Consider the following 27,043-nt stretch of genomic DNA (forward strand, 5'->3'; position numbering starts at 1 on the left):
TGTACGTGTCTGTGTGTGTCTGTGTGTGTCTGTGTGTGCGCCTGCATGCGTGTGTGTAAATTTCCTTCCCTCAAGAAGCTCTGAGGTGGTATGGAAAGATTTGAGGAGCATATAAGCAGCTTCATGTCTATAATAACGCAAATACACAATGTGGAGCAGCACGCATCTCAGTGGCTCGCTCAAGGTCTGTGTGTTGGGGGTTAGGGGTACACGGGCTCCCTGTCATCAGGTCAGTGTGAATATCTGCCAACGAACACGACTTCACAGAATCTTCCCTAATCGCGAGCAGACATGGGAGCTGCCCTGGAAATTAAAACCAAATCCCAAATTCTACTAACAAGTCTCACAGTGGAGACGTTACTGGTGCCCGCTCGAGCAAATGGATGAACAATGGGACGACGGTGCTACAGAGACAGTGCTACAGTGCTACTAAACTTCAAATGAAACGAAATGCTTTGTGGCATTCTGTCTTTTAAGTATTTTGTCTACATATACCAAGAGTAAACGCTCAATAAAACTGAGTGAAAGTAAGTCTTTCTGACCGTGTAAAGTAGGAAGCGGGGTCAGAGACAGGACACGGCTGAGGGCACGGGGCAGGTGGTGTGTCCGGATACCAGCACAGCCTGGACACCCCCAGTACCAGGTGGGACCCCAAAGCAAACAAAGGAAAAACACTAGCAGTCTGAAATGGACCCTTTTACCAACTAATGTAATTTTGTAACTTAAAAGTCCCTTTTGCCACTTAAGAAACTAGAATGTTGGGCCCGGGAGATAGCACAGCGGGGAGGGCGTTTGCCTTGCACGCGGCCGACCCAGGCTCGTTTCCCATTCCCAGCATCCCATATGGTCCCCCAAGCATCGCCAGGAGTAATTCTGAGTGCAGAGCCAGGAGAAAAGAAAAGAAACTAGAATGTCTATATAGGGCCAAAGGCCCTCACAGGCTACAACTTCATACAGGGTCTCTACCCACTGTACCCACGGGACCCTGATGTATCTCACCACTTCCCACCCCGCACAGAGGAGACCACCCAGTACCCACCGGGAACCATGAGAAACAGATCGTGAGAAAGTGGCCCCCAGCTGCAAGTGTCCCGTGCTGCTCCTCCCCTGGTCTCGCAGGCCGGGGGCAGCCTTGCCCAGCCGGGAAGGAGTCATGGGGGCCACTCCAGAGACTTCAAACCCAAGCGTCTGTGGAGTTTCAGCAATGCTGGAAGCACTGTGCCAACTTTTCACTCCGGCAGAGCTGCCAACACCTAGTGACTTTCTTTTACTAACTGACAATCCGGAGAAGCCATGTCACGTTTCCAACACTTTCCAAGGTCTCCCGCCTGGGAGAGTTGTTTCTCGATCCAGATGCAGCAATAAAAGCATCATCCCCCTTGGAGCCCTCCCCCAAAGATGTCCCCTCCAGACACACTCGATGGTGAGACTCGGGAGGACAGGTCTGAGAGACGGTGTGGAGGGCGGGGCGCCTGCCTGCATGCAGCTGACCCAGGTGGGGTCCCGGGCACCTCGTAGGGTCCCCAGGCCCCACAGAAGTGACTCCTGAGCACTGGGTCAGGATGAAGCCCTGAGACCACTGTGTGTGCCGTCTCCCCGTCCCCACTCCCACCCCTCGAAAGAAAACTTGGGAAGACAAGGGCAAGCAGAGGAAGACAGAGACAACGAGGGAGCTAGGGTAAAAGAAGCACAACGACCATGGCCTGAATCCAGGACTACTTTAATAAAGTGACTTCACTGCTCCTGGCTCCCGTGCTCCCAGACTAGGCAATGCTTCCTTCAAACCAGTCAGGGAGGGGAGCAATAAAACCGACTCACATGCATCAGCCAGTGCTGGGGACAGACCTTTGTGAATGAGTGGTGAGGGGCTCCCCAGGAGGCCAAAGCTCCTGCAAACATCTGCCTGGGGTGGGGGTGGGGTGCTGTCACATGGTCCCCCCCTCCCCCCTCCCCAGGCCTACTAGAGCTGGCTGGCTCCAAGCCAGCATCTCGCCATGCTGCTTTCACTCATGGCCTCAGCAACAGTCGGACCTTAAAAATTATCTCCTTATAAGGGCGCGTCACTTGGTCCAGTATAACTGAGTCTGACCCGATGATGCACTGCTATTCTTAACCATCATTTATCCCTTGATTATGTGTATTAGGCAGTTTTAAGTATTGTTTGATTAATAATACATAAAACAGATTAGGAAGCTCTTGAATGACCCATTCAAATGTTTATAAAATGTTAAAAATTAACTAACACTAGCCAACATACCAAATATTCCTATTTCTATGATCTTCTGCCCTCAATTTGACAATAGCCTGTATCCTTGGACTATAATATTGAATAGAATTATAAAGGAAGTTTAAATTAACATCTTTACACAATGCCCCTTAAGCACAATTCAATTATTTTTTAAAACACCTCAAATTGTTTCCCAGCATCTGAGGTCTAAACTCTAAAACTGCAACTTCCACTCTGTTCCTAATGTTAAATGCTCTAGTTGTTTGAAAAAAACATTCCTGCCACTGGTTTATTTCTATTTCTCTCCCCCTCTTAATCCACACATAAAACATACACATACACAGCATATATGCATGTACTTATGCTGCACTTCAATGCTGAAAGCCGATTTATAATAGATAACCCATTTTAATTATAAAAATTATATAAGTGTTGGAACTTTCTAGACTAAAATGAGAAAAATAATTTCTAAACCACATAACAGCACATTTTAATAAAGACATTTCTATTTTAAATACATTCATTAAAATACACTTTCAGAAAAATAACATATACTTTGTATTTTACATAAATTAAGAGCATATATAAAATCAATTTAGACTATTTTAAGTAAATAATATTCATAGAAATAACAACTCATGTTTGGCAAAATAAAAACCCACTTAAAACCAAAATTAAAATTCTACCACAAAATTCTCATCCAGAGTATGAGAAAGTAAATTAGTGCATCTTCAGCTTGGAGAAAACCCCCCCTAACTCCAACACTTCCAAGTTCACATTTCATCTTTCCAATACCTCACTTGCTTCTCCAGTTGACAAGGAGGAAAAAAAACTCTAATTCAAAGCTATTTTCCTAGGTGTACATATAAAACCTGAGGACTTCCTTAGAAAATGTGGTATCAACAGATCTTTGAAATATATAAAATGCTATAATATTAATATTCAATAAGATAAGTAGAATGAATATTTACCCATTTGCTTTCACTGTAGCCATACATAAATACATTTTCAAGAGTCATTTGCCAAGTTTTTTCTTTTACACATAAGACTTTCTTTTAAAGACTACCATAATGGAATTAAAATGTTAATATCTTTCTATGTTTTGCTTTATCCCAAGTATTAAAAATACCTAAAAATCAGTCCACACTGAATCTAAATGCAAGCTTACCTTCTAGCTTGTTGTTTTTTCTCTTCAGCCATTTTTCTACTGTTTCTGCACTAACACTTTCAGATACAAACTCATCTAACACCTGGGGGTGAAGAGAGAGATAGGCCTTCACTTTCTCATCTGTCAAACCTGGAAAAGAGAACAGAGAAGAAGAGTGTTAGTGTAGGTGGCATCTTCACATTTCTAAGAATCAGAGGAAAAGGACATTCTACTAAGATGATTTACTGCAAATGTAATGTGAATGTAAATATATATACACAAAATATTATTCATCTTTCAGTAAGTAGCAATGAAACCAAATAGACACCACATCAAAAAAACTTTGAAAACAGGGCAGTCATGAAAATAGGTCAGACACAGCAAACAAACATGAGCTCATTTATTAAAATTACCCAGAACAAGTAAACAGTCACAATATACACCAGGAAGACGGGAAGCAGATGGAAGGTGCCAGTCCCACACACTGTGAGGACAAGAAATGCCCATGAACTGCATAGTGGAAGTGGTTCATGCGGATAATGTTATGGGATATGTACTTTACCCCCATAAATATGCAGTAAAGTAAATGATGACTCCAGTGACTTTAAGGCACAGGCAATGCACCACTCTATGCAGCTATTTCCCAGTGGTAAGTTCAGTTACACCAGAACATTCAGTGTCTGCAGTTAAGGTTACTATCACTATATCACTGTCATCCCATCACTCATCGATTTGCTTGAGCGGGCACCAATAACATCTCATTGTGAGACTTGTTGTTACTGTTTTTGGCATATAGAATACGCCACAAGTAGCTTGCCAGGCTCTGCCGTGCGGGCGGGATACTCTTGGTAGCGTGCCGGGCACTCTGAGAGGGACAGAGGAATCGAACCCAGCTCAGCCACGTGCAAGGCAAATGCCCTACCCGCTGTGCTTATTGCTCCAGTCCAAGATTACAAAGTACTTATAATTTTTGGCAAATATTTATTGGATATTTAGTATCCAAGGTAAGTATAACTAGCAATAGGATGAAACAGGAGAATGTGGTACAGTATGTGGCAGGTATTAAAAAAGTATTTAATGAATACATTCCTATCTTCTATTGTTTGCAATAAATTCCCCTTTTATAGGTGCACTAATTCCAAATGAGTAAATGCTTACTTGGTTTACAGTAATTTTTTTGAAGTTATATTTGCTTAGCTGGAGCAATAGCACAGCAGGTAGGGCATTTGCCTTGCATTCGGCCAACCCGGGTTCGATTCCTCCACCCCTCTCAGAGAGCCCGGCAAGCATCTTGCCCACACGGCAGAGCCTGGCAAGCTCCCCATGGCATATTGATATGCCAAAAACAGTAACAACAAGCCTCACAATGGAGACATTACTGGTGTCCACTCAAACAAGTCGATGAACAGCAGGACAACAGTGCTACAGTGCTCGGCAACTTTCAAGTATGTTCCACAGCTTCGGTGTCCAAGTATGAGCCACTGAGACCTGGTGTAGAGTTTCATGGCATGGATGGCCATGTCGGCATGCCCGCCCTGTGACTTATTTCATCACAGAAGACTTGGACTCTTTCGCCCCTTCAACTTTCTGCACCACATGCCACACCACACGGCCTCTGTCGATGAATTTGTGCTATTTGAAAATTATCTTACGCATACAAGCAAGCCATACGATATTCCCCCGTTTTATTTAATTAGTAGAAAATCCTCAACATCATCTACATCCTCTCTGATGACAAGATTTCATTCCATTTTAGTGGCTAAATAAATTTCCAGAGGACACAGTTTTGTGTCACTGACATCTCTGTGAATGTCGGAAAAGCTGTAAAGACAGCTATGGTGAATAATTAGGCTCGACGATCGCTATTTGTGCCGTCACACCCAACCAAAGCATCTCGCATTTCTCTGAACACTTCTCCCCTCTCAGTGAGCAATGTTTCACTCTACACGCCAATTTTTCTTTATCCATCCAACAACTGATGGGCACTTAGGCTGTTTCTACATGTTGGCACTTCTGATTAAAACTGCAGTGAACAGGAGAGTATATACATCCTTTTGAGTTCGTGATTTCATTGTCTTTGAATACAGTTAAATTGCTGGGTCACGTGCTAAGTTCAATATTTAATTTCTTGAGAAAATTACTTATTTCCATAGTGACTGTTCCAACTAATATTCCCCCCAACAGTGCACAAGTCTTCCCATCTGTCCATATTTCTACCAACATTTGTGATTTTGTGTCTTCTTGATAACAGCCACAACAGCACGTGTGCTGTTCTATCTCCCTGTGGTTTCGATTGGGGGTTCCCTGAAAATCAGTGATGCTGAACACCCTCCCCATGAACATGTCGACTATGTCTATGTGTTCCTGGGGAGGAAAATGTCTATTCCGATACCCTGATCATTTCTACAGTTTTTTTTCCCCTATTTGTCAGAACTCTTTATATAGTGCAGATTCTGACCCTTCAGCAGATATAGGAATTCAGATATAGGAATGCAAGTATTTTCCCCCCTTAATAGGTTATCTTTTTGCTTTGTTTAAGGTATCCTCTGTTATGCAGAAGTGTTTTTATTTTCTATAATCTGACTTGCTGGCTGCTTTCATCATTTTTGCTTTTGGTGTCAAACTCAAAAACTTATCACTGACCACTGTCAAGGAACTTACTGCCTGTGTTCTCTCCAGAGAGCTTTATGACTTCAGGTCTTTCACATTTAGAGTTTTAATACATCTTGGCTGACTCTTGTTAATGCTCTATGAGGCCCAGTTTCATTCTTTTTCATGTGGTTATCCAGTTTTCCCAAAACATGAACAGCAGAAACTATTCCTTCCCCCACTGTATATTCTGGCCTTCTTTGTTGTAAATTAACTATTCATACGTACTTGGATTTATATTTGGGCTCTTTATTCTGTTTCATTGACACAAGAGTCTAATTTTATGTCAATACAAAACTTTGACTACTTTAGCTTTACACTGCAATTTGCAGTCAGATAATTTGATGTCCCTACCTTTGTTCTTGCATCACAAGATACTTCAGGTGGCTATTCGAGGTGGGATGTTTGTTTCCATACAATGTCCCCACTATTTATGCTTTTTGATGTAACAGTACATGAGATCAGTTGTTTCCACAAAGGGCTGCAATGAACTTAGGCGTGCATACAGGTTTTCAAATCAATGTTTCTGTATTTGGGGGCACACATCAGAAACTGAAGTTTCGGGGCTAGAGCGATAGCACAGCGGGTAGAGTGTTAGCCTTGCAGGTGGCCAACCCGGGTTCGATTCCCAGCATCCCATATGGTCCCCTGAGCTCCACCAGCAATAATTCCTGAGTGCAGAGCCAGGAGTAACCCCTGAGCATCACCATGTGTGATCCAAAAAACAACAACAACAAAAAACCCTGCAATTTCTGTCATCTGGAATTCCTATTGTTACCTTTTAAGAACTACCTGCACGGTTTACCATCAAAGTGAAACAGACAAGCTCCACTGACAGTGAATGAGAGCCTTCCTGTCCCCATGCAACAGGGATTATTCCAGTCTTTTTGAATACACCCAATCCCGTGGAATGATCAGTGTGAAATGAAACAGATCACTGTCATTTTGGTTTGTGTTTCCCGATAATAAGTGACGTAAACATTTTCATATGTCTACTGGCCACCTCTGCCCTATCCAGGTCAGTCTCACCCCATCTCCCCATTGTGGGGTGGGGTTATGGCCTGTTGGTTTCTGTTTGTTTTTTAGCCTTATAAGTGCTTTATTCATCTTGGATATCAGTCCCCTGAGATTGTTCCTGTCTGGTAGGCAATATTTTCTCCCACTCAGCAGGCCGTCTTTTAATTTTAGCCCAACCTTCCCTGTCACACCAACACTCTTCAGTCTGATCCAGTTCCATTTGTTCATATTTGCTTTGGTTTTGCCAATGGAATAAAATCACTGCAAAAACCTCTGAGGTTCATATCTTAGAGAGCTTTGCCTATGTTTTCTCCAAAATATCTTAAGGATTCCCATCTAATCTTGAGTCATTCAATAAATTTAAATTACCCTTTGCATATGGTGTGAGATCCAGTTCCGATTCTTTTTTTTTTATTTCCAAGTAGCACCATCATTTTTCTCAACACAATTTTCTGAGAGGTTTTTCTTGTGCCATGTCATGCACGCAGCTGTTCTGTCACAGATTAACTGCCCGTACACCCAGGGGCCCGCTCCAGTCTATTCCATTGTCTGACAGTCAGTTATTATCCTAATACTACACCGTTTGAAAATCACGGCAGCTTTACAGTAGAACTTAAAAGCATGAAACGCGGGCCGCCTCCCCAGCACCGCCCTGCTGATTCGCACTCTCGGGCCTGCTCTAAGGTGCTCGGCTGACTCGGCGAGGCAGCTGCTTCAGCCACGCAGCTGAAGCTCATGGACACGCTGGATCCTGGGCTGAAAACTCTGGGGTGCCCTCAGGAGGGGCCAGCCCTGGCGGACACACCCTCACCCACCAGTGCAGCCACACCAAGGGCTCAACTCCACTGCTTCACTGCAGAGACACCAAAGTGCGAAAAAGTTCAGGCACTCCATGCCCAGGCTGAGAACTCTGGGGTCCTTTCGGGGAGGGGGTGGGCATCTGCCCCCCACACCTCTGGACTTCCGGAAGCCCCAGCAGACTGCCCACTTTCCACTTTCCATAGCCACTGCCATGTCAACTCATTGGCCCAGACTGTAGATCCTAAAGTATGTGGACCATGCAGCCACATATGTGGCCACGTGACACCTCCCAGTTCGACAATACTGAAATTCCAGTAGCAGCACACCAAATTACATGGGAAAGTACCATAGAAGACACCCAAACTCAACAAACAAAAACCATTACACTGAAGGTTCAATTAGCAATAAGGAGCTTAGTAAATTCTCATACAAGGACTTAACAACCCCATGTGAGATATAACAATTTCCACGTACTTTCTTTTACCAAAGAATATTCTGCTATGCCTTTAGCCATGGGGAATGAGACCCATTTTTCTTACCGTTTTTGGCATATCGAATACACCACGGGTAGCTTGCCAAGCTCTGTGGTGCGGTGGCATGTAGGGAGGTGGTCCCTTCCTACTCCTCACTTATCTACAATAGCTAAAGGTAACACTTGATGACAAGCGATACAAGTGATACCTTTAGCCATTTAGTTGCAACAAGCGACATAAAATAAATTATTGTGTGTCAGCTAACGGGTAGGCTTGGGGTGGTTTGCTAAATAGGGACAGTGGTTGGGGGGAAGGTCACCTTTGGGGGTGGGATTGGTGTTCAAACATTGAAAGTTTATAATAACTGCACTGCAAGCAACTTTGTAAGTCAGTGTTTAAATCATTTCAGAAAATAATTTTATATTTATAGAAAAAGAGGAATGCAGATCTCCCCTCCCACCCTTTTTTAATAGATTTACTTTGACATCAGGAAGTTTTATTATTCCAATCAAATTTTAGTAGATTTTAAATTATAACCATGAAGAATGCCATCAGAATCTTGCATTGAATCTGTGTAATGCTCTGGGTGTGACAGTCATTTTGACAATGACAACTCTTCAACACATGAACAGGAAATATATTTCTGTTTCCTGATATCCTCTTCCTTATTCCACTAATGATTTACAGCCCACAAGGTTTAAGTCTTTCCCGTCTTGTTGAATCCTGGTATCTGATTGTTCTGGACACTGTGTAAAGTGCTTTCTCTTTTGCTCCCTTTCGTTCTAATTCATTGTTTCCGTATTAAAGTGCAGCATATTTTTGTGTACTTGTTCTCTGGCTGCTGCTCTGCTGTGTTTCCTGCTTCAGAAAGCTGTGTAGTGGAGCCCAGGCTCTTCCATGCATATCGTTACATCCACTGGAAAATAGTGATAGTTTCACTTATTTTCAAATCCTGCTGCCTTTGATTTATTTTTCTTAGCTTGTTGGTGTGGGAAGGACTCCCTAAACCATACTGAATAATAATGAAGAAAATGGACAAAACGCTTTATCTGATCTGTGAGGGAAGGCTTCCACTTGTTCTTTGCTAACAGTGAAGGTAGCTATGGGCTAATGGTACAGCCTTTATATGTTCCTTATATGATTATGTGTGTTCCTTAGATCCTGATGTATGTTCCTTAGATCCTGATGTATGTCCCTTACATCTTTACGTATGTCCCTTACGTCCTTATGTATGTTCCTTATGTCATTATGTATGTTCCTTAGATCCTTATGTGTGTTCCTATGTCCTTATGTATGTTCCTCAGATCCTTATGTGTGTTCCTGAGATCCTTATTCTGTTGAGTTTTTTTTCATGAATGGATGTTGGATCGATTAATGTAATACAACCACACAAACAAAATGAGATAAAACTCATTTAAAAAATTATATTTTGACTACTGTATGTTCCCTATGAATTATCCCATGAATACAAACCATAATTAGGGATGGTTAGATTTTATAAAAACAAACAGTTCTACTTTAAGACACAGAAAGGAAGAAAATTAATTTTAATCATTATGACACCAAAGTATAAACTACATGTTTTCACCACCAGAAAAGGGACAGAATTCCTATGTGCTAATGCAGCTAGAACCTGCAACAGAATGGTAAAATTAAGAAGGGCAATAATTTATTTAAATTAAGTCATTACCTAATGATCAATTTAAACTATGAAGATATATAGGAATATATATCTATTATATATTAATTAGAAATTAGAAAAAAATGAAAAAGGAGACACCAGTGTATGTGTTCCCTTGAAAGTATCATAATGATGCAAAACTCGAGGGCTTCTACTAGGTGTAGAATATAAAAGAGTCTTTAAAGTATAAAAAGCTCTCTTACCAAAGAAATTTACAGCCCCTAGACATAAAAGTCAGATATTGAAGAAATAAGCCTGTCTGACCTTCAAGACAATAAAAATATTTTATTTTATTTCTGACTCATAGTATTAACTGTTGACAAGAATGGAAGTACAACAACCCATTTGTTTCTAGTAAGAATCCAGAATGATAGTAGTTTTGGAAGACTGGCCATTTTTAAAGCTAAAAATAGCCTTAGCATATGATCCAGCAGTCACACTAAGTATTTGAAGACTTACATCCACACAGAACTCTTACAGCAACTTGGTTCATAATCACCCAAAACTGACTAGAAGTACCCAAGATGTCCTAGAACATGCAATTAAATATAAAGGTTGCATCATAGCTATAAAAATAACCAGCTTGCAATTAAAAAATGAGTTAAAAGCCGTGAAAGGTACGGATTCATCTCACATGCATATTTCTCCGGGGAAAACGCTAGAGGTGAGTGGGAACGACTCGTCCCCTAATGGCAGATGAACCTCACCTAAGCGCTGGACTGACAAAGGCGCTAACAGGGCCCTGCCCGTGATCGCTGCCCCTGCTCACGTTCATGACACAGCTTGAAGTCTGGCACAGACGGGCAATAAGTCTCACAGGGCAGAGTGAGCACTCGAATACACAGAGGTGGCAGAAGAACACCGTGGACATGAGTAAGTACTCGAGACATCAGACAATGACATGTAAGCCAGGCATGGTTACAGAGAGAATACGCATGCATGCTCCAACCAGCATAGACATGTTTCTTTGTTACACAGGCCAAGGGGGCCAGGAAACATGACCAGCGCAAGGAACACAGGAGCATGTAGAACAGAGCCTGGAACCTAGTATCAGTTTCAATCAAAGGAGCTGGAGTTACTTGGTGAGAGAGCTGATTTCTGAACAGGAAACGTGTCAGATCAGCTTGGAGTCCCTTGTAGTACCCCAAAGTGAGGAAACCCTAAATACACATGGATAAACATAGAATCGTAGGATATGTCATAGGATATGGAAGCTCACTAGAGGGGTTGCCAGCGGTTCAAAGGTGCAACAGTCTGAGACAATAATTAGTGAGTACTGAATTATAAAGTACTGGAGCCATAGCACAGCGGGTAGGGCGTTTGCCTTGCACACATCCGACCTGGGTTCGATTCCTCCGTCCCTCTCAGAGAGTTACTGAGAGTATCCCACCCGCACAGCAGAGCCTGGCAAGCAACCCATGGCATATTCAACATGCCAAAAACAGTAACAATAAGTCTCACAATGGAGACGTTAATGGTGCCCACTCAAGCAAATCGATGAGCAACAGGATGACAGTGACAGTGTAGAAGATAAATATCTACGCAATACAGCCTAAATGGATGTCCCCTCCCATAATTCATCTACTGAAACTCCAGTCCTCAAAGGTGAAGTAATTATGAGTAGGAAAACTTTTGAAGGTGCTTAAGTTGGGAGGATGAGACTCGTAAGTGCATTAGTGTCTTATAACAGAAGCTCCAGAGAGACCCCTAGACCTTTAGCCCAGGCAGCAACAATCTGTCAGAGATACTTCATCTACGCATTTACTTCTAGACATTTCAATGGCAAAGGTAATTCCTGAGTCTCATTACTACAGAGACATGAAGGAACTGACAGGAGAGAACAGACAAATCCCCCGTGAAGAATTCCAAGTTTAGTAGATACTCCACCTTCAAGAAGACGGTCCTAAATTCCCTGCTCCCTATCTTATTTTTAATAAATCCCTCAAATTAAGTCTTTTTAAAAATAGAATTATAAATTGTGTCTAAGTAAATGTCTAAGTTAAAGAAATTAACTGGATCTTAGATTTATGTAGCCGAAAATCAAAGGTAAATAGGCCACTTAGATTGGTAAACTTCCTTTCAAGCCCAAGATGATACTGCTGTATTCCAAATATTTCTAAAGCTATAAATATAACAGTATTCCCAAATTACAATTCACACTTCATGAAGAAACTTTCTCCTTCAGAATGGAAGGGAGAGGAACTGCACCGCTGTCCTTTAAGTAAGCGCAGGCCATGTTTAGTTTCTTTGTTTGACCTGTCTGGGTGTGTGTTTGGAGAAAGCACCTAACTCTACCCCAGCTTTGTGTGGGAACGGGACTGCTCTGTGAGTGGAAGTACCTGTAGTATCTGCCGTTACAATAATCCACATGACATGCAGTTAGCACTAGTAGTAACAGTACCCCCAATTGCTTTAGACCTGTGAAGGAAATTTGCATTTGTTCCGAGGTTCATCCCAAAAACTTCTAATAGTAAATAGCTTCTTTACCACTAGAGTCCAAGCCCGGGAGCCGGAGACGGGACCAGGCAGCCCAGAGCACAGCGCTGCTCTCAGGAGGCCCAGCTTTCATCTCTGGCACTACTTGGTTCCCAGAGACCGCCAAGAGCAACCCCTGAGCACTGAACGAGGAGCAGCCCCAAACATCACTTCGTGTGTCCCCTAAATATAAATAAATTCCAAATTCTATGAAAATTATTTTTATTTTGGAATTGGATGTATTCTCACATTCCTTGCCATCAAATCCATCCCACTGGTTTCTAATATTTTGTCTGCTTTTATTCCCACTTATGTCATCCTGCTGTAGGTCAGTTCAAATAAAATACTGAAATAGCAATCACCCACACTTAGAACACGGGTGCATGTGCAAAACTAAATCATTTTTCTTCATGCTGTCTTCGTAGTATCCCACATATTCCCGTGGCCTGACACGTGGTTTATGACCGTGAGTGTCTCTGTTGCATTTCTGGAACAAGCCCGGAGGAGCAGGGAGCTGGACCAGGTTCACCCACACACGTGAGCATCCAGTGGCTAAAAATTTCCCATAAGAACATGCACAGTGAATCATACAGATAAATAGGATTTGGTAAATACACTTGTCCCAAGGGAACGTGCACATTTGAACCGACATATTTTAAAATAGTTCGTTCTTCCTAATAAACTGCCATCTCTCATCCATGCAGCAGTACACTAAAGCACAGAAAGATTTGAAGGTAAATCAAATAATATTAAACTTATTTTTATATCGATTTTGCTTGAGCGAGCACCACTAACGTCTCCATTGTGAGACTTGTTGTTACTGTTTTTGGCATATCAAATACACCACGGGTAGCTTGCCAGGCTCTGCCATGCGGGCGAGATACTCTCAGTAGCTTGCCAGGCTCTCCGAGAGGAACGGAGGAATCAAACCCAGGTCAGCCACCTGCAAGGCAAATGCCCTACCCACTGAGCCTACTTTTATATAAGGTGAGAAATTACAAAGTAAAGACAACTCAGCTATACAAAAGATCATGATACAAACTCTATGCCATTAAGATGGAGGACCTAGAAGAAATGGATGGCTTTTAGAATAATACAACTTTCCATGACTGAATCAGGAGGACAAAGAAAACTTCAACAGAGCAGTAACAAGCAAGGAAACTGAAGCTGTGATTTAAAGAGCAACTTAAAATTCAAGTTTCATTCCCAAAGAACAAACTCTCATGTCCAGATTAGCTTATTAGAAAGTTCTAAGAATCTTTCTACCTATGAAGACATACACCTATTCTCCTCAAACTCTAATAAAATATCAAAGAAACTGGAGTCCTTCCTTAAAGCTCCCATGAAGCTAACATTATCCTAATACTGAAAGTAGACAGATATTACTCACAAAGAAATTTACAGACTAATATCTCTGATGAACATTTTCGCAATGATCCTCAACAAAAATCTTAGCAAACCAAACCCAACAATATATGAAAAGGGTCATGATCAAGAGATATTCCAGGGAGACAAGGGTGGTTCAATATTCCAATCCATTAATTTAATACACAGTATAAGCAAAAGAAAATAACCAAATGTTCATATTAATTGATGCAGAGAAAGCTGCTGACAAGATAAAAAACACCCATTCGTGACAAAACATTTCAAGAAAATAAAACAAGAAGGAACATATCTCAAGAATTTGGTAACTAGAATAAATCCAGTCAGCATTATACTCAATGGCAAAAGAAAAAAATTTAAGCTTACCTCAAAGATCAAGCACAGGACAAGAATATACACTTTCATCACTACTTTCAACGCAGTCTGAGAAGTCCTGGCCATAGCAAGAAGAATTTATCAAAGGAATCCAGATTGGAAAACAAGAGGTTAAACTGTCACTATTTGTAAATGACACAATAATATGTGAGAAGGCCCTAAATATTTCACTTAAAAATCTCTAGGAAACAATAAGTAGCAAGGCATCAGGCTAAAAACAACCAATATTCAAAATATACAAAAATTCGTTGCATTTCTATACATAATCTAGAAGATAAATAAAAAGACTATTCAAGCTAAAGCGCCCCAAAACATCAAAATCCAAAAAATCAACTTAACATACAATATAAAAGCCTCATACATTTAAAACTGTAACTCACTATTGGAAAATACTAGGAGCGGACAATAGAAAATAAGAAAATACTCCGTGTTCACGGATTAAAGAATTAACATTGTCACAAGGATCTTCCCACCCAAAGCATTATAGTGGTTCAGTGCAATTTCCATCAAAATTCCAATATTTTTTATTATTTTTTAAATTAATTTATTTTTTAATTAGTGAGTCACCGTGAGGGTACAGTTACAAATTTACCCATTTTCAGCTTGTGTTTCCCTCATACAATGTTCGAGAACCCATCCCTCCACCAGTGTCCATTCTCCACCACCAATGAATCCAGTATCCCTCCCACCCTCCAATCCCGTCCCCCCCACTCCACCCCGCCTCTGTGGCAGGGTATTCCATTTTGTTCTCTCTCTCCTTTGGGGTGTTGTGGTTTGCAATAGGGAATTGAGTGGCCATCTTGTTCAGTCTCTAGTCTACTTTCAGCACGCATCTCCCTTCCCGCACAGGATCTCCAACCACGTTTTACTTGGTGTTCCCTTCTCTATCCGGGCTGCCTTTCCCCCAGCATGTGAGGCCAGCTTCCAAGCCATGGAGCCAACCCCCTGGTATTATATACTACTATTCTTGGGTGTTAGTCTCCTACTCTGTTATTTTATATTTCATAGATGAGTGCAATCTTTCTATGTCTGTCCCTCTCTTTCTGACTCATTTCACTTAGCATGATACTTTCCATGTTGATCCACTTATACGCTGGTTAAAGAAACTTGGATACATCTATACAATGGAATACTATGCAGCTGTTAGAAAAAATTCCAATGATATTTTTCAAGAACATAGGACAAACTTTACTAATATTTTTCTTGGAGTTATGAAACTCCCTGGATAATTAAAGAAATTCTGAGAAAACAGAAGTTGGGTGGTATTGAACTTTCTAACTTTAAATTTTGCCATAAAGCTATAGAAACTAAAACAGTGTAGTACTAGAATAAAGAGTCTCAGACCAATGGAATAGACTTGAGAGTCCAGAGATAAGATTTACAGATAGTTAAAAATCTATGATAAAGGATGTGCATGAAGAGAAACAAGGAAAACCTCTTCAACAAATGGTGCTGGGAAAAATCGATAACTACACAAACATAGTTCCCACATCCAACACCAGAGTGAATTCAAGACCTTGAGATTAGGCTATAATTTATAAAACGCCTCAAGAGAGACATCAGCATCACTCACTCTCCAGGATATGGATCTCAGGGGCATTTTCAAAGCAGGATTACACTAGCAAGGTAACAAAAATAAACAAATGGGATTATAAGAAATTTAAAAGGTTCTTACCTAGCAAAAGAAATGGACTAAAATAAAAAGACACTACCAAATGAGAGAAAGTATTTGTATACAACACAACAAAGGACTAATATCCAAAATAAAAGAGACACTCACAAAATCTCAGCAACACAAACGTAGTAACGCCATCGAAAAAAGGAGAGGAGATGAATAGAAACTCCCCCAAGGAGGGCAGACAGACCAAATCGCCATATGAAAAAGTGCTCCTCATGTTCTACGAGGGAAATTCCGATCCAACCCTCCCGTCTGTGAGTAAGGCATGTATCAAAAAGACTAGAAACAGCGCCTGCTGGCAGGGTGGGGTGAAAGGTGCCGCCCGTGTGTTTCGGGGGGACTGTTCTCTGGCTCAGCATCGGGGGAACAGTATCGGGCAAGTCCATTACTCAAGAGTCTTGGACACTCCGGTGGAAAAATATAAGGAAACTGTGCACATGGAAATGATAAGTATAAACGGGACCGTAAATATGTGCCACACTAGTGATTTTTAATGAGTTTTACAAGGTCTTGGTGGGACAGTGCGAGAGAGCTTGAAACTCGAATGGGCAATGCTGGCACTGGTGTGGGGAGCAGGGGAGCACTGTACTGAGAGTACTGCAAAGCCTGGTGCCAAAAGGAAGAAAATAACGACTTCATCTTCATTTTTCCGATTCGGGCAGCGAAGCTGATGTGAACAGGCTGGTTTAGAGTGGAGAGAGTAAGAGGAGGAAGTCGTCGGATGGGACACTCGGATGCCCCACTACGGAGAGTGGACGGAGCCCTCATTTCACAGTACCCGCTGAAAATATCCTGAGGAATGAGAATCTAAACAAAAGCACAGCTGAAAGTCACGAGCAGAACATAAGGCGATCAGGTCTAATACTCAGCCTGGAGACCATAACAAAGGGCAGAACAAAGGCGGGTACTGGGACTCGCCAACTCCTTCTGTAGCTAGTGACTGGGCTTCCTTTTCACGCCCAGTAAGTCCTTGCCAGAAGGAAGAGGGTTGGGTGACGGGCCTGCATGCAGGAGACCCAGACTTCCCCTTGCACCACCCAGTCTCTACGGCACCTCTAGAGAGATCCCCAGAGCACTGAGCCGAGGGTCCCACCTGAGCACTGCTGAGGGTGGCCTCAAAACCAAAACAAACAAACAAGAGATACTGTGACAGAGAAGGCCATGCAGTACCAACTGGTTCATATTCTGTGACATGGAGTTGTAACGAAACAGCCACTTGGGGCTCCATTGCGTGGCAGTGCAAACTCCAAAACCCAACACTAACAATGGCTGTAATTATTCTCCTCCCAACCTTACAGCACCAGAACCACCTTCTTCAGTCTTTGCCGAAACATGTTACATATCTAGGCCTCCGCTTACTGCTGTCCATGACCCACAAAGTCAGCTTTCACAGATGACGATCTATGTCTGTGTACGCTCGCGTAAAAATAAAAATCAAACCTTTTCTAAAACCACACAGCAAAACATAACAAGTCTCTCCTATGTACTCAAAACACAGCTTCGACAACGATCAACGCCTAGCCAACATGTCCCATCTGTAACCTCACCCACTCTCATAAAATTACGAAGCAAATCTCAGACATCAGTTCAGCGGAGTCATACATGCCAGTATCTCATAAGAACTGTTCTAACCACAAATGCTGTTTCTTTTTCTTCTTAGGTCACACCTGGCCATGCACAGGGGTCACTCCTGGCTTTGCACTCAGGAATTACACCTGGCGGTGCTCAGGGGACCAAATGGGATGCTGGGAATCAAACCCGGGTCAGCCGCGTGTAAGGCAAATGCCCTGCCCGCTGTGCTATCGCTCCAGCCACAATCATTATTTTTTAATATCACCAAGTCTCTAAGTGTTCCACTTTCCAATTTTCAATTTCTTTTCTACAAGTTGCTTGCATGACCTGGACCCAGTAAGGCTCACATACTGTAGATTTCACTGTTTCGTATCTCAAATGTATTTCTTTTAACTTACATGCACCTATTTTACCTTCATATATATTTTCCACCAATTTATTATTAGGTAACACTCATCTTTGTCCGATGGTCTCTACGGCTTGGATTTTTTACTTTATCCCTATTGTTCAACAATTCCTGAAAACGGAAATAAGATCTAGAGATCTGAACAGATTGAGGTTCAGTTTGGGGGTGGGGAGGTAATTTTTATAGTGTGTTCTTCTGTCAGAAAGTTCATACCATCTGGCTGTCTCTCTGTGCTGGTAACAGCAATCCAAGACCAGCTAATGCATCGGGCCTGGAAAATAGTTTCCTGCTCTCCGCCGCCACTTCACAAACGACTGAACCGGCTCAGCGAGAGCCACCGCCTAACAGCCACATTAAACCAGAGAGATGAAACGGGCTCAATCGCTCATTTGCTTCCCTTGATTTACCAATTTTCAAAATAATGAGTTGGTAGCATTCACTTGTCTGATGGTGGGCGGCGAAAAAACATGAGTATCACTGTGAAATAATCAAGTGGAACAAATCTTCTGTTTCTCCCACTGCGCTGACATCCCTGCTGGTGCCCACGTGCCCGTGTGCTGCTCCGGGAGGAGCCTCTTCAGGCGTGTCCCAGACTCTGTCCTTCGGGCCCTTCCCTGGCTCAAAGAGAAGCCCGGGGACTCTGAGCAGACCCAGAGCAGACCCAGGGTGCTGGGCCTTTCCAGCTCCAGGATGGAGCTGGACCAGGTCACTGGTGTTCGATTATCACACAACACACACACACACACACACACACAACAGTGTGTGAACGCCAAAAAGGAGGTCAGCTGATTTTCTTTTTATCCTTTAGGGCATCTCAATTATTGTACTCCCAGCCAGTGGGACTCTTTATCTCTGACACAAACCAGAATAGATCTTCACTTCAGATATATTCTGAAGATATCTTCACGGAAAAGAAGCATGGTTTCTCCAGCGAGGGCTGTCTATATGCTGCGGCATCTACTATACCTGAATTCTTAACACTATTGGTTCAAATTATTGTAGAAAATCACTTCGAATCAGAGGTACAAGGGCCACTGCTTTTAAAATAAAAAGAAGTACTAAAGGATCTACCGTTAGATATCGGAAAGCACAAATCTTTTCAAATATCGAATTTGCCATCTTCATCTGGTGAGAAAAGCTCAACGCTGTGTGCATTGCGTGCTCTTAAAACCAGTGAGGAAAGCATAAGGAGAGCCAGCCCCGCCCGCCCTGCCCTGCCCTGGCCGACTCAGACCCCCGGCCACGCCGCCGGGGCCCTAACCAGCCCGCTGGACCGTCAAATGGGCTACCACCCGTTCCTCACTTTGGCCCCATCTGCCAACGGGCAGGGTGGGGACTCCTGATCTCTCTGTAGCAGATCCCGGCTCGATTAGAAAAAACCTTACACTAAAAACTTTTCAGGCAAACATGGTTAATAATCTTTTCCCTAATTAATCAGTCATTACCTTGTCAATTCTATCATTTCCTGTGTGTTATTCCAGGTGTGAAGAACAGCTTTTACTTCATGAAAATTTAGTCCAACTGCAAAATATCTTTTCACGTGAAAGCCTCCTTTCCTGTGATGACAGTTAAATTGCCAGAACAATCTGCACTCGGGAGGCTGGCGTGCACGTCCGCGTGGGGTGGGCGGGCACCTCTCAGTCGCCCCGGGACAGCTCGAGCTCTCGGGGCCTCGCGACCTGCTCACCTGAGCCCTCTCATAGCGTAGAAAGGCAGAGAAACCCGCTGCTGGCTTCTTCCTCCGGGAGGGCCGTTTTGTGTTGTTTTGTTTAGTTTTGTCTTTTCACTCGTGCATGGGTTGGGGGGTGATTAATATTCAGGAAGCCAGACTGCAGGCAGCTTCAGGCGGCCACGGCGGGAGCCATGGGCGTCCCCACCGGTCACCTCTGCGGGACGGCAATGCCTCTCTGGCGGGGCGGCAGGTGAGGGGAGAAGTCGGAGACTTGGTTACCGGGAACGCTTCCAGCTCGGAAATGTCATCTCTTCCCAGAGCCCAGGAGATAGGTGTCTAGGCAGATTCACTTTCGAACGCCTCAGCACTCTCCAAGGCGGTTCCAAGATATATGGGAGAAGTCGATTTTCTCAATGTATAGCAAGATACATGAATCATCTTAGCGCCTTAATAACAAAATCTGTCAAGTGAAGACAAACCAAAGTTTCTTGTGTCATATCCTGCAGTGTGGGGTGTCACACTGCTCAGCACAATGTGCCTGTCAAATTGTGTGTGTGTGTGTGTGTGTATGTGTGTGTGTTCACACTCCTGCTTACCACAGTTCTTCAGGCTGCACAGACTGCTTCTGTGCGTGGCTTTTATTCTTCCAAAAGCAAATTAAGTCGAGCAGGGTAGCAAGTTTAAATTAGTGGTTTGCTTTCAGAATCCCCAAGTTCAACTTCATACCCCTCTTCCCACCTGGGTTCACCTCTGCCCCCTTACACTCCAACCACTTAGCCTCCTTCCCTAGCAGGAGGTTGGCCAGGTAACCGCGTTCAGACTCTGCTTCGAGGTGACATGCACAGCTGACTGAGGATTCAGAGCACTAGGGAGGTGGCACAGAGTGAACACTGGGTGGGCACGTTTGACCGGCAGGTTACAATCCTCAGGTGTAGAGGGGGAGTGAGCAGAGAGGAGTAACCGAATCCATTTATCTTTCTGTCGTAGACTCAATAACTAAAGTCGAACCAAACTGCAAGCCACACTATCTCATTTTGACATCTCCTCTGGTCCTGTCTGCGCCTTTGCTTTCGTGAAAGCTGCTACTGGCTGAGTTATCTTCCAACTCGATTATTACACACTTTACCTCTACACGCTGCAAGATGCGATCTCTAGATACCAGGCTTTGATAGAAAGCAGGAAGACACTTTTGGAGAGAAACTTCCTGGCGTCGTGGATTAGCTTTTCAGGAAAGCCCAGTGTGGCTGCCGGCTGAGGCCATGAGGAACACAAGCGTGTGTATTTCCTTCTGAATGAATATTTCTGTATTTTTTAGGATAGATGCCAAGAAGTGGTATTACTGGGTCATACAGGAGTTCTATTCCTAGGTTTTGGAGAAATCTCCACGTTGCTTCCAGAGAGGTTGGACCAGACAATATTTTCACTGACAGTGGATGGGGTTCCCTTTTCACCACAACACTAGTTGTTCCCAGATTTTTTGATATGTGCCATTCTCAGGAGCGTGAGATGGCACCTCTGTTGTTCTGATTTGCATTTCTGCCATTATGAAATGCCCACCTACAGATGAAGAGACCAAAAAGTTGAGGTATGCATACTCAATGGAATACTATGCAGAAAAGGACGTGAGGGTGCTCTTGGGAAGGTGGGAGGCACCGGCCCCTCCTGCCGCCGAGATGTGATCCCGGGGGCCACACACGTGTGCGGCCTCTCCGCAGCTGCACGGGCGTGAATCCAGACCCAGCTAAACCACTTTCAACATGGGCAGCTCCTCGCAGAATGTCTCCAGCCTGAGAACTAAGCCGAGACCCCATGCCCGCCCAGGAGGGGAAAGGTATTTCTCTCTCTCACCTCTCCCTTTCCGGGGTGAAGGGAAGGGCGTGGTGACTGCCATATTATGATGACCACAGGTGGGGTTTACAAGCTTGCAATGATCCAATATCCAGAAGAAATCTCCCTGGACTTAGTTGCTAAAGTACAGAAATCCAAAACCTCATTTCTCTTCACAACAGGTCTGACTCTAGTAGGGTGCTCCTAACAATAATGGTGAGGTTTGTGTTGAAATATTGAATGTAACCAAAGTAAAGTGAAATTTATCAGTTACAAGGTAGGGGGGTGTGGGGGTGGGAGGGATGGGAGGTGTACTGTGGTTGGTTTTTTTTTTTGGGTGGTGGGATATGGGCACTGGTGAAGGGATGGTTGTTTCAGCATTGTATGACTAAGACTTAAGCCTGAAAGCATTGTAATTTTCCACATGGTGATTCAATAAAATAAAATTCTTATTAAAAAGAATGGAATACTATGCAGCTCTAAGAGAGAACAAAATCACGCAGTTCACAGCCACATAGACGATTAGAGGGTGCCAGGCTGAGCAGGGTCAGTCAGAATGAAAGGGAAGGATGCTGAGAGCTCCCGTTTGTAGGATTTAAAGACACACAGTGAGGTATCAACAAAGACCCAAAGGCAAGCCAATGGGGGACCCAACCCGCACGCCTGAGTTGGTGGGGGCTGCACAGGAGCGGGGTTGGGGCCCTGGGGGGAGGGAGACGGGTGCACTGGGGGTGGGGGTGGTGCTGGAACTGTTCCTGGAGAAACCATTCTCAAGAGTACTGTACATCAGGATGTAATTTAATACTTAAAATAAACAAGTAAAAGACGCAGTCTCTGACGCCTGGCCCAACTTGCTTCCCCCGAGGGCCAAGTCCTTCCCCACCCCCGCCATGCTGGGTGGTGCCTGACTCTTCCCTTCCCACCCCGGTAAGGGGGGCTTCGGCCGGATGAGAACACTCCCTCCGACACGGCCACGGACGACACACTCTGCACTCAGACTCAGTCCTCTGTGCTCGCCTTGTGCCCTGCTCTCCTCTCCAGACTCTCGCGTTTCTCCTTAGTTTGGCCCCCGCAGCAGCCTCCAGCCGGAGGGCCCGCCGTCCCCGCGGCACGGTATCAGCCTTAGGCAGGGAAGACAGCACAGCTGGCCTGCACTGTGAGAGCTGCCCGTGGGCCGGCCCTCGGCTGCCGAGCGGGTGTCCCCAGACAACAGGCTCTACCCCCGCCACCGTCCTGCACCTTAACTGTGGAGACAAGACACTGTGTGCTGGGCCGCAGACCTCAGGATCACTGTGTGCTGGGCCGCAGACCTCAGGGTCACTGTGTGCTGGGCCGCAGACCTCAGGGTCACTGTCTCAGAGCTCCCGGGGCCCGGCTCTCTCATCCAGGGACGAGTGCATCACTGTCCGGCTGGGCTCACCTGCTGGACACGCCCGGTGCCTCACTCCCAGACGCCACACCCAGCACCCAGGGCACCTCGTCTCAGGAGCCTGACAGCCCCGCTCACAACCCCTTTCCCTCCCGCAAACCCCGCGAGATCCGTCTCTTCCTCTCCCACTGCCTCCGTGCCCCACTCCAGCCAACAAGGACTTTAAACGTCTATATCAAATTTTCTAAAAAATTATACTGTCTTCACATTTCGAATATATTTTCCTGTTTTTTTAATCCCTCAACCCATATGTCCACCTTTAATTTCAACACTTATTATATAAAATATCAAATTATATTCTCCACGTGTTGCTGTGCTTGGGATTATGATTCCAAGGATTTCCACGTTTCCTTCTAACCATTTGTCAAATAATGAGAGAGATTCTAAAGTCAACTTTTAAAGTCAACTTCCTTTTGGACTTCTTTATTGTAAAAAAGCATAGATTTTTACAGGCAGTGAACTGAGAATATCACATGATACACATGGTTTTCAGCACTACTAAAAATGCCTTCAAATTTTTAACAAAACAAATGGATGAGATTCTTCCGTGAACCTGCGGAGCCTTATAGCCAACAATACCATTTCATCTTATGGAGAAGAGTGAAATGGGGCGAGAGACGCCTAGAATTAAGAGTCACTAAGAAGCCTCCGAGAGCGGGCGGCCCTGAGGAAGGAACCGAAGCATCACCATCCCCAAGGCCACACTTAAAGACAAAGCAACTGAACAGCAAAATAACAAATGACTGGTCTTTTGAAATAAGCAATTAACTTGAGTTGATATGGATCATTGTTAATGTTTCTTAAAAAGGGGGAGGGGGACACACAAATGGCCCGCAGGTAAGTGGAAAGGAGTTCGACATTAAGATTCACCTAGGAAATGCATGTCCGAGCCATACTGAGATAGCACTTCTGACTTCTTAGGGTGGTCAGCATGAAAAGGGCAGAACAACACCAGTGCTAGATGCAATGTGGACCCAAAAAAAGAAGCCGGGGCACGCCTGGAGGGAGCATAAATCAGTCGCTATGGAACAAGGATGGAGCCTCCCTCGAAAACTAAACTCAGAACTTATTTACTATTAAAGAATCCAACTTCTAAGGCAAATGAAATCACTATATTAAGAAAATCTGCTCGTCAGAGTCATGGAAGCCTTACTTATAATAGCCAAGACATGGAAACAACCGACGATGAATAAAGAAAACGAATACAAAGATGGGTGTGTAACACTAACCAGTCCTGAGAAATAAATTCTGCCCTTGAAAACAACATGGATGAACTTTAAGTATACTAAGCTAAGTTAAATGAGTCACACATAGAAAGACAAATACAGAATGATCTCTCTTACATGTGGAGCCCCAGAAAAACAAAAGCAGAGGAGAGGCTGGCGGCTGGAGCTTGTGATGAAGTCAAGGGGAAGAGCGGTCAAAAGGAGCACGGGCACTGTCACACCGTGAGCAGGGAGCACTGCCCCAGTCACACCGTGAGCAGGGAGCACTGTCACAGTTACACCGTGAGCAGGGAGCACTGCCCCAGTCACACCGTGAACATGCCGTCCCAGTCACACCATGAGCAGGGAGCACTGTCCCAGTCTCACCATGAACATGCTGTCCCAGTCACACCATGAGCAGGGAGCACTGTCACAGTCACACCGTGAGCAGGGAGCACTGTCACAGTCTCACCATGAACATGCTGTCCCAGTCACACCATGAGCAGGGAGCACTGTCCCAGTCACACCGTGAGCAGGGAGCACTGTCACAGTCTCACCATGAACATGCTGTCCCAGTCACACCATGAGCAGGGAGCACTGTCCCAGTCACACCGTGAGCAGGGAGCACTGTCCCAGTCACACTGTGAACATGCTGTCCCAGTCACACCGTGAACAAGGACATAATCCTAGTCACACCATGAGCACACGGTTCCAGTCCCGCCGTGAGCAGCTCTGGTTACCTAACAGGCAGGGTGATGATGATAACTCTGGACTCTGAAAATTAAGGAAACAGATCTTAAAAGCTCTCACCACAAAATAAAACAAAATTATGTAAGCAGAGAGAGATGTGGACTTGCTTTAGGGTAGACTTATCATGTCTTAAGAGTTAACTCGATAAAATCAAGAGGCATACCTTCAAGTCACATATAAGCCAACAAATATGGCTATAAATATTATCTTAATAAATATGAAAAACCTTAAATATATTAAGTTGCCATTTCTAACAGAGATACAGTGATAATTACCTAAACTGTCCTTCCCACCAGGCACGTTCCTAGGACAATAGCTGTCTACGACCTAAATAGAAATCAGCAAATCGACTTTTAATATATTGCTTTTGACCTACATAAATGATTACTTATGATTTGCATTTAGCAGAAGGAAACCCTCACTCTGGTATTTGTAAATTTCTGTTACTAAAATTAATTACATTCTCCTCCTTAGCTAAGAATATCAATGGAAGTTTTCTTTTTTAACTTGGGAAAAAAAACAGTTACAACTGCTCAAAACAAGATAAAAAGCAATGATTTTTGAGTAGAACAAGATTAAGGTTATTCTACTTTTTTTAAAAAATGGCTTTTTTTGTTGTACAAGATTAAGTACACAAAAATCTACTCTTTTCTGTGATTTGGAAAACTTCACTACCAAAATCGAGTCTGAAATGGAGGCAAATACTCAGGGTAAAAAATTTAAGACTCAAACTAGTTGGGAATCCAAACTGAAGGCCTGGAAGCTTCTCCAGATGTGGAGTTGCCAGATATGTGTTCGCAGAGGGTCCATGTCCTGGAATTCACTTGCTCTTGTATTAGCTGCAGCCCTCGCAGGGAAAGGCCAGGGCGAGTCACAGCAACGACTCTGTGACCCAGGGCTGAGCACCCACGACTACCAAAGCAGTGACCACTCTTATCAAAAAAATCTATGAAATGGAAGATTTAGACTTAAAATTGAAAACCAATCACACTACCATTCGAAGACTTTACAGAGCCTTTATTCACTTGAATGCAATGAGTATTCCATCCATTTAGAATAATGATGTATTAGACCGTGAGAATGATCCAACCCACCGACTGTCTACTACCCAGAATGTGTACCCGAGCACTGTCTCAAGGAAACCCAGGCAGGTGAATGCCTTGGCTTCCCAGACTAGACTAACCGCTCCCGGAGAGAGCAGGGGGAGAGGCTCCAGAATGACATGAATTAAAGAATGCATGCAGATTGCAGAGGGTTCTGCTGGCTGACGGAAACAAAGTGTTTGATGAACTGCGAGCTTGCAGAGAGGCAGCGATCAATGAATCAGAAGATGGGTGGACGAGGAAAGGAGCACGGCTGTTTGGGAGACAGCTACCGTCCCTGTTATGGAGAAACACTTACTTGGCTCCACGAGTTTGAGACTAAAGTTGTTGGTGACTTTGCAAAGTAGCCTGTAGACTTAACTGTAACCCAACTCACAAGGTAACATCACCAAATGGCTCAGAGAAAATTGTTCCACCTCAAAGACAAAAGGTTTCTAGGCCAGGCACAAAGTCAACAGATAAAAATCAGTCACATTCTTATACACAAAGAATGAAGCAGAGGAGAAAGTAACCAAGGGATCGATCCCATTTAAAATAGTATCCAAAAACAGCAAGTATCTAGGAGTCAGCTTAACAAAAGTCGTGGGAGATCTATTCCATGGTAACTTTAAATAACTTAAGAAAGAAATAAAGGAAGACCTGAAGTAGAAAAATGTCCCATGTTTGTGGATTGGAAGAATCAATATTATTAAATGAATATCCTATCTAAGCTACTATACAGATTCCATGCAGTCCCAATCCAAATTCAGACATTTTTCCAGGATCTAGAAAAATCAACAATAAAGTTCATATGGAATCAGAAAAGACCGCAAATAGCCAGAACCATACTGAAAATAAGAAATTAGGAGGTATTTCATTACCTAATTTGGAACTGTATTATAAAACTATAGTGGTCAAAACTGCAAGGTACTGGAATAAAGACAGACCTTCTGATCGATGGGTCAGAATCAAATACTCTATGACAAAACCCGATGTACATGACCAGTTAATTTTCAATAAAGGAGCTGATAACATGAACTAGAGTAAAGACGGCCTCTCCAACAAATGGAGCTTGGAAATATGGATAGCCACATGCAAGAAACTAAAGCTGGATTTATATCTTACACCTCACATAAAAGTCAATTCAAAATGGATAAAGACCTTGAGATCCAACAAGAAACCACAAAGTATGTT

General features: G+C 43.6%; 1 protein-coding gene across 3 annotated transcripts in view; it reads right to left on the bottom strand.

Moving 5' to 3' along the window:
* PDE10A (phosphodiesterase 10A) overlaps positions 1-27,043 on the bottom strand; it is a 370,412-nt gene that overhangs the window by 135,163 nt on the left and 208,206 nt on the right. For all 3 annotated transcript variants that reach the window (XM_055137220.1, XM_055137218.1, XM_055137219.1), the window contains one exon: positions 3,396-3,524. In XM_055137220.1, coding sequence (XP_054993195.1) covers positions 3,396-3,524 — 129 coding nt within the window. The remainder of the gene's footprint in view (positions 1-3,395; positions 3,525-27,043) is intronic.

Source organism: Sorex araneus, chromosome 4, assembly GCF_027595985.1.
Source record: "Sorex araneus isolate mSorAra2 chromosome 4, mSorAra2.pri, whole genome shotgun sequence".
NCBI classification, from domain to species: Eukaryota; Metazoa; Chordata; class Mammalia; order Eulipotyphla; family Soricidae; genus Sorex; species Sorex araneus.